This window comes from Pinus tabuliformis, chromosome J, assembly GCF_031772625.1.
Source record: "Pinus tabuliformis cultivar Carrire ecotype Pingquan chromosome J, CPIR1, whole genome shotgun sequence".
In the NCBI taxonomy this organism is placed as follows: Eukaryota; Viridiplantae; Streptophyta; class Pinopsida; order Pinales; family Pinaceae; genus Pinus; species Pinus tabuliformis.
In genome coordinates, this window is record NC_142295.1 from 257,214,191 (window position 1) to 257,223,111 (window position 8,921).

An 8,921-nucleotide genomic window follows, 5' to 3' on the forward strand; every position below is an offset into this window, starting at 1 on the left:
TCCCCTGACATTGACTAGTAAGCAACATGTGACTGCAATATAGGAAAATACACCTATGAGGAAGAGATAATGGCCATCCTTCATACAGTTGAGGCTTGGCATTGATGTCTAATCGAGAGGAATTTCCAAATTAAAATCAATCATGGTAATATAAAGTATTTCCAGAACAAATATTATCACCATTAGAGAAACATAAGTGGGTGATTAAAATGATTTGGTATGATTATGAGATCATATATAAGAAAGGTAAAGACAATGGGGTTGATGATGATTTATCAAGGCAATATGAGGAGGAAGGATCCCTCTTTTTCTTATTGTTTCCTGTTCTTGACTAGCTTCATGAAGCTTTTCAAGAATGGATGGAAAAAAACTTGATAGTTCAACAATCCAAAGGTTTTAAGAAGATCTCAACTCTCCTAAAGGTTATACGTAGTAGTAAGATACCTTGAAGTATAAAGGGTAGATTGCTTTGGTAACTATTTTTTCCTTGAAACCAAGGGTCTTACAAGAGTTATATTCATTACCTACTACGAGTTACTCTAGTTTTCATAAATCCTATGAATGTGCTAAGTGCTCCTTCTTTAAAGGAAGGCATATGAATAGACATCTAGGCTCTTGTAGTGGTATGTGACACTAGTCAAAGTAACAAGGGTGAGATAGTGAAGAGTCTAAGGGAATTACGTTCCCAAAAACTATCTTAATAATTAGTCTAACTCCATAAAGTTTACCATGGAGCAAGAAGTTGAGGGTTGCCTTCCTTTCCTTGATGTCCTCATTTCAAGGAAAGCTGATGGATATTTCTCCCATTATGTGTATCGAAAAAAGACTCATATTGAGCAGTATCTTCATGCGAGTTCCCATCATTTTCTTGCTGAGAAGATAGGCGTTCTCATCACGTTAGCCACTCGTGCTCTAAGGATTTCTTATGAAGACCACCTTTCTAAAGAAAAGTCCCATCTCCTTAGTGTCTTTGTCCAGAATGGTTATAGTAGGTAGCAGGGTGTTAAAGCTTTCCTCAAAGCGAGTAAGGGTCCTAAGGTTAAGATAGACACCATTGATCGTTTTTCAGGAGTTCAGGAGTTCACCTCCCCTTCATCCAAGGGATGACGAACAATATTGTGAGAATCTCGAAGAAGCATAATGTTCCCTCAACCTTTAGACCCCTCAACACCATTAAAAGTTCCCTAAAATCTGTTAAAGACCATGTGAACCCTATGGATATGAAAGGTGTTTATATCATCCCATGTTCTTGTGGAACCTCATACATTGGCGAAATGGGTTGATCTATTAACCAAAGGATTAAGGAACATGTTGCTGATATCAAGCACAGGAGGACCAAATCTTCAGCTTTGGCAGAACATGCAGAGAAGACCAAGCATCATATATGCATTGAGGAGGCTAGGGTTATTGCAAAGATTTCTCATTTTCATCACCGCAAGTTTAGGGAAGCCATTGAAATTGAGAGGTCTTCCAGTAATATTAATAGGGATGACAACTGGAAAATTAGTAGCTATTGGATTCCCGCCCTCTCTTCTTAGTTTTTCTCTGTCATTATCTGAGCTTTTTGTCCCGTTTCTTGTTTGTTTTATGTACTAATCCCCTTTTTTCATTCTTCCTTTTTATGTATTTTTCATTAGGTAGAGAGGAATACCCTCTCTATTTATTTTATTTATTAATTTTTATTAATATTATTATTTATTTATTCATTATCGGTATTTATTATTATTATTATGAATTATTTTATTCCTACTTTATCCCCAAATTAAAAATTTGTTATAATCCTTGTTATTTTTTTCCAAGTCGGATCCAATGATTCATATATATCTATATATATATATATATATATATATATATATATATATATATATATAATAAATAAGTAAATAAATAAAAGAATAAATAAGTAAATGAATAAATAGATAATTAAATAAAAAAAATATTATTAAGTAATAAAAAATTATTTAAACAATATAAAATATTTCCCTTTTCCTCTCCTAGTCAAATATAGCTGTTAAGATAAATTAGTAAATAAATTAAATAAATATTATTTTAAAAGAAACAATAATAATAATAATAATAAAATAAATAAAAATATTTAAACAATATAATTTTCCCTTTTGCTCCCCTAGTCAAATATAGTCGTTTTATTCTAGCCGTTAGGATGGCATGTCTTCCTATTTAACCTTCTACCTGGATCTGTTTCTTCATCTTGTCATGGAGATGAACCACACTGGTTGTTCGAAACGCGTCGACCAAAATTTTCATTGTGATTTCTTCCGAAGCTTTACTTATATATAACAATTTATGGATCACAAAAGCTTGAATTTAAATTTCCATGGATTTTATAGTGGGTCTTCAAAAAATTGGTAACAAATCAATGGTCGAGGTGGTAGTTGGCCACCTTTCCAAATATAACCAATTACGTGCCTTATCACCCTCATTTACACATTCCTCGTTTGTCCAAGTCTTCATGGATGATATTTTTAAGTTAAATGGCATGCCCATTTCCATTGTGTTAGATAGGGATCCCACATTTAGTAACACATTTTCGAAATAACTATATAAACTTCAAGGTATCTAGTTGAAAATGAGCAACACCTATTAGTCCCAAATCATAGGTCAAATTCAAGTGGCCAACAAATATTTAGAAACCTATTTGGGATTCTTCAATTCAGAAAGGTTGTACCAATGGGCACAATGGCTACCCATGGAAAAATGGTGGTGTAATATCATTTATCATGGTGCTACCAAAATGACACCATTTGATGTTATCTAAGGCCCAAAACCCTTGTTAGTGGCTTCTATTCACTAGGAACCTCCAAGGTTTATGTAGTGGATTGCATGCTTAATAGTAGAGCAACCATTGTTTACAAAATTAAGTACAATTAGATTCTGGCTCAAATAAAATGAAACAAGTTGATTAGCATCGCTTGGAGCATTATTTTGCAAGAGGGGATAAACTATTTCTATACCTTTAACCCTATAAACAAACATCCCTCCAATACAATATTCATTAGAAAGTAGCACTAAAGTTCTATGGATCCCATAAGATCATCTAATGCATTGGACAAATTTCCTACAAATTGGCTCTTCTATCCCACTCCAATATTCATGGTGTGTTTCATGTGTCTTGTCTAAAAAGAGTAGCAGGATTGAATCATAGGGTGCAAACTAACCTACCAAAATTTAATGAAGAAGGGTCTAATTGGCTCTAGTTGGAAGTAGTATTGACTACCATAGAGCATTAATTGTGCTAGCACACAATCCAAGAAGTATTGATCCATTGGAAAGATATGTGATTAGAAGATGCCACATGGGAACCAACAACAATTCGTAATTCGACAATAATTTATGCACCTCCAACCTTGAGAAAAATGTAACTTTGAAGGGAGGTCATGTTAGGGTCCTAACCTAAACTTCCTACTTTAGGGTACTTAGGAGTTAGTTAATTAAGGTGCATCACCATATTCTTTGAATATGACCCATTATATAGTAAATGGGTAGTTAACTAATGTGAAGGGGTAATTCCTATCAAATAAGGCCAACTAAGTTGTTGTTACTTATTAATGATGGGACCATAAGTAGTTAGAACTTAGAGATTTGTTGTTGAGAATATATTGATAGAGCTAGGAGACTATGAAACGATTTTGTCAAGCATTGTTGTAATTGGAGCTTTACTCAATGAGATGTTTCCCTACCTTAAGTAGTAAGTGAACACTGTTTTCTTTCTCTGAAATATTTAGTACAAGGGTATATTTGCATATTTCATCACATTTTTTTCTTTTATATTCTTTTTTGTATTTATATTCTTTGAATACCATGTTTTTGATTCAAATCCAAGGGTTAAGGATCACAACAACAACAAAAAATTACAAAAAAATGGGTTTTTAACAACTAAAAGCACAAATTGGGTCTAAATTTGAAGAGAATGAATTGCAAGAGCTATCAAAGTTAGTTATTAAGAGTCCAAAGGAGTTTAGAAATTATAAAAGTTGATAAGTAATGACTAAATAGGTGGACCAATTAAGGGTCATTCCCCATTAATTAAAAAAATCAATCAGGAGGAGCACCAAAGCTACGGTGGAGTACACCAAAATAATTTATTTGAACAATAGGTAGATGGCTAGTAGGAGAACATTAGCTCTTAGATACAATTGAGAAGGAATACTTTGTATGATCACATGGTAGATAATGCATATACGTTGTATAGTGCAAAGTCTCAACCATCATCACTTTGTAAGGACAATTTTTTTTTTTGGTGAAATCAAACAATATAATAATAATAATAATAATCTAATTTTAAAGTCATGGCCTAACCAAACAACAAATTGATGTATGAGTCCTCCTTGATAATGGGATAAGGGTCACCTTTACATAGAGATTTGACTCCTTAAATCTATAGTGTTGTACAAAATCTACCCCCCTCAAGATTTGAACCCATGATCTCTGAAGAGGAAATGCATGCTTTTATAATGGATTTACTTGTGTTCATGACTTGCACACTCTACTTGATGGCTTTGAGAACTATATATTTCCTTAAAGAATAATGACCTTGAAGCATCACACACATACATATTAATGACCACAAAGACAAATAAGTGGTAATGTCTAAATAAGTGGTGAGTGACCCATGTAACAATGTTCTAGTCACTTGAACTAGCTAGAAGGAAAGTGGAAGTCATATTAGTGGGGAAACAAATCCTCAACAAAGGAGTGTTCAAATGTTATTTAGCAAGATCACATTTACGTAGTCATCGCATGTAAGTAAGGTGAATTCACAAGACACAAGTAATGAAGGAAGGATGATACCACCTTGTCACTCTACTCTTTGGAGATTATTAACATAAGTAAGAGGAATCGACTCATGTCCTCGATATGTCTAATTTTGTACAATGAATATTTTAGAATGTGGAACAATAATAGCTTTTAACTCATGTTTCAAACATGTAGATTTTTGGGTTTTACTTATGGATTGCTTGGTTATGTATTCACCATTGTTAGAAAGCACACTTTAGGCTAGAGGGAGTTGTCCACTCATAAGTCCAATTTGCCTTGTTTGTCCTTTGTGCCTCTAGTCTAGTTGCCTTTGATCAACAGAGTATTGGATGAATCAAACCTCTATTGAAGAGGGCTTTTGTTAAGCTATGGTAGTGCATGAGGTGTGCAAGATAAGATTCCTTTCTTTCATCACGATCTTGAAGTTGAGCTAACTAATACACTATTAAACTATTAATTTTTTTTCGATTGATTGTTGTTGAAAACCCTCAACAAGGTTTTGGAATTTGCAAGGAGCTTTTGGATCTTCATGGGGTCACTTGCCAGGTGGACTCTCGATTTGCTTGGGAATCCTTGGGATTCCATTGCTTTTTAAAGCGACAACTGTGAATCAAAGAGAGGATTTCCTTCCATAAAGAGTGTTTTCTCTTCATTACTAAGTAGTTAGATGATAATTGTTTAATAGGAAACTAACGTATTAGTAAGGATTCATTATGCATATTGTTTCTTTCTACTAAGGTATTAGTAGGGATTCATTGTGCATATGGTGTTTCTCTCTCTATGAGGTTGTTCTTAGTTTAAAAAGACTTTCATCTTTGAATTTTCATTCTTTCAAAGACTTTGTCCAAAAAAATGATTCATCACCGCATGTGGATCCATGATTCACCTCTCACTCCCCAATTTCGTTTAGAAGAAAGATTCCCTACCCCATGTGGACCCATGGCTCACCCCTTACACTCAACTTCCTCTTAAAATGATTCATCACCTCATGTGGATCCATGATTCACCTCTCACTCCCCAATTTCGTTTAGAAGAAAGATTCCCTACCCCATGTGGACCCATGGCTCACCCCTTACACCCAACTTCCTCTTAAAAAAATCATTACGAATTCAAAATACATAAATAATTACACAAATCATGACATAATTTATAAATTTAATAAATTAAAACAAACAACATATAGGAATTTAATGAGTTGTAGCTAAGAGCATGGGCTCTCACCAAGTAGATTAAGCCCACAGTGAACCAAGAACTATTGAGCTCATTTAGTTCCAAGAATGGTATTTGGTGTGTGTTTCATCGTTTTAAGGTGGTCACGTTATTTTTTTTGGGTGTTAGTTTTATTATTATTAATCTTATATTTACCCTCAAGCAAGCAAGGAACAAATTGAAAGCCCAAAAGGAGGGTTGGTCTACAAGGGAGTTGGGACAGACTGAAAGTGCAAAAGGAGTGTTGGTCTATAAGGGACAAGCTCGCATTTATTAATATGTATGGTCCCTTTTACATATAAATATTGACTTTACAAACACACTTTTCATATAAAAGATAGTTTATCCGGCATTAAGAAGTTAAGTTCATAAATAATTGAGCTCCTAATCATGGAGCGAATTCAATACAGTCAGTAGTCGCTGTCCTTGGATTCTCCCCTTCGCATTATAGCATTTGTGGGCTCTGGAACAGGAGTGGTTGAATGAGCAAATTGTCAAACAGATACGTTTCTCTCATACAAAGATTTCAAGGTCCGGATTTCCGGGCCAAACCGCTCCCCGAGAGCTTTAAAAAAGGACAAAGTTACAGAATTTCACAGCTGCACGCTCCAAAAGTAGCCGTTACTCACCCCGCCACCTTCACTTTCCAGTGGTTAAAGCAGCGCAAAGCTACTCCGGCTGCCCATACTAGACGGTTCTATTCGACTCTGAGTTCCTTCTAAGTTCCTAGGCATTGGATTCTACAACGGCTCAAACTGCATTCCCCTTGCCAGGATACTATAATCTCGGAACCGAACTCGGGCCGATCAGTTGTTTTGAAGAGCCGAGCTGGTTTGCATGCAAAGTCATTTGAAGCTCCAGTTAAGTAGCCCCGCGATTCCTGATTCAAAAATGGGTTTTCTGTTGCGAAATTCGGACGACGAGGCCGAAGAATGGAGCAACGGTCATTCCAGAAGTAGCAGCACTCTGACGGATGAGAGCGAGATTTCTACTGAATCGTTTCCCAGTTTGTCTGATTCCAGCACTACTAGCTCTCAGCTCCCCCGAGGCCTTGAGAGCCGATTCAATCGTTGTCTGGCCACGCTCACGGGCCACGTGGGCGCTGTGTCGTGTTTGGCCACTTCGGGCGAGCTTCTTCTCAGCGCCTCGCAGAGCACCGACATCAGAGCCTGGCAGCAACCGGATCTACACCAGTGCGCTAGCTTTGGATGCGGCGACGGTACCGTGAAGGCGCTCGTGGCGGTAGGCGACAGGGTGGTGAGCGCGCATCAGGACCAGCGGATCAGGGTCTGGAAGCGCTCCAAGGGCGGAGCCACGGTGTTTAAATTGGCGGCCACGATGCCGACCGTGAAGGATTGCGTGGTCGGTGCGATGAATCAGAAGAACTACGTGCAGACTCGGAGGCACCATCGGCGTCTCTGGATAGAGCACGCCGACGCCATCTCGTGCCTAGCGGTGTCCGCTGTGATGAAAAAGCGCAGGAAACGGTGCTATTTCATGTACTCGGGCTCGTGGGACCGGACTTTCAAAGTGTGGCGCCTCTCGGACTTCAAGTGCATGGAGTCCACGAGAGCCCACGACGACGCCATCAATGCCGTGGCCGTTGGCCCCTGCGGGTACCTCTACACGGCCTCCGCGGACGCTACGGTGAAGGTGTGGTCGAAGCCCGCGGGATCGGAGTCGCACGGACTGGTGGCCACGATGGTGGGCCACTCGGCATCCGTCAATGCGCTCGCGGTGTCCACGGACTCGGGGCTGGTGTACTCCGGAGGCTCCGACGGGGCCATCGTTGCTTGGCAGAGCGAGCTCGGTGCTTCCAGGTTCGAGGTGGCTGCGGAAATGAGGGGCGAGCATCTCGGCGCCGTGCTGTGCCTGTGCACCGTGGGCGAATTACTCTGCAGTGGCTCCGCCGATAAAACGATCAGGGTATGGAAAAGGGACCACAGGGGCTTCTCGCATTCGGTGGTCGCTGTTCTGCAGGGGCACGAGGGCCCGGTCAAGTGCATTGCTGCCTCTGCTGACGTGGCTTCGGGGTTTCTTATCTACAGCGGGAGCATCGACCAGAGCATCAAGGTGTGGTGGGTTTCTGGCCATCAGACGTTATCACTAACATCTCCTGACTGGATTTAGCAGGTCTGCAGTGTAACTGGCTTGGGCTTTCTTGGCTTGGGTTTCTTTGAAGTTTCATTCATTCATTCTTTGATTCTTTTGTCCAAATTGATGTTGTGTGAAGTTCTTGACCTGAACAATCCAGCCTTTCTTCTCATTGTGGATGTAAGTCATTTTCATGGTAAAGAAAATTGATGTTGTGTGAAGTTCTTGACCTGAACAATCCAGCCTTTCTTCTCAGTGTGGATAAGCCATTTTCATGGTAAAAAAAAAATTGTAAATTTTGATAAATCTTCAAATTTGCACTATGTGGTGTGCTTACTAATTAAGCATATTCCAACTTTGTACTGTTTGAATATTTTAAATTTCGTCTTGCACTTTGTGCTTTCTGTTGTAATCAAGGAAGGATTCCAGCTTTCTATTTTTTGAATTCATAAACTATCATGTAAATACAGTCTAAATACAAGCTCCAGAAAGGAGTAGAAGAACAACACATGTTTCAGGCGTGCTGTAAGCAATCTGATTTCTAATTAAGTATCCCAACATTATAGGTTTTCAATGTTGTAAATTCGATAAACTTTTCAAATTTGCATTGCATGCTTGCCAGAGTAATTAAGGGTTCCAGCTTTCTGCTTTTTAAATTAATAAAATACCATGTAAATTGCAGCAACAGTAAATATGTTTAAGGAGGGTTTTGAGGCCATCAGACGTTATCACTAACACCTCCCGACTGGATTGCCGCAGTGTAATGAGGCTTCCGGAAAACAATGGAAATTAGATTTTGATAAAATTTAATTGAATTTTTTTGGAAATTTGAGTTATAATTG

The 8,921-nt window shown here is 38.3% G+C and overlaps 1 protein-coding gene across 1 annotated transcript; it reads left to right on the forward strand.

Moving 5' to 3' along the window:
• The first annotated feature begins 6,472 nt into the window (after positions 1–6,472).
• Positions 6,473–8,653, forward strand: LOC149226749 (protein JINGUBANG-like). Its single transcript, XM_089375362.1, has one exon. The coding sequence runs from the start codon at positions 6,823–6,825 to the stop codon at positions 8,113–8,115; it is 1,293 nt and encodes a 430-aa protein (XP_089231488.1). The 5' UTR covers positions 6,473–6,822; the 3' UTR covers positions 8,116–8,653.
• The last annotated feature ends 268 nt before the right edge of the window (positions 8,654–8,921 follow it).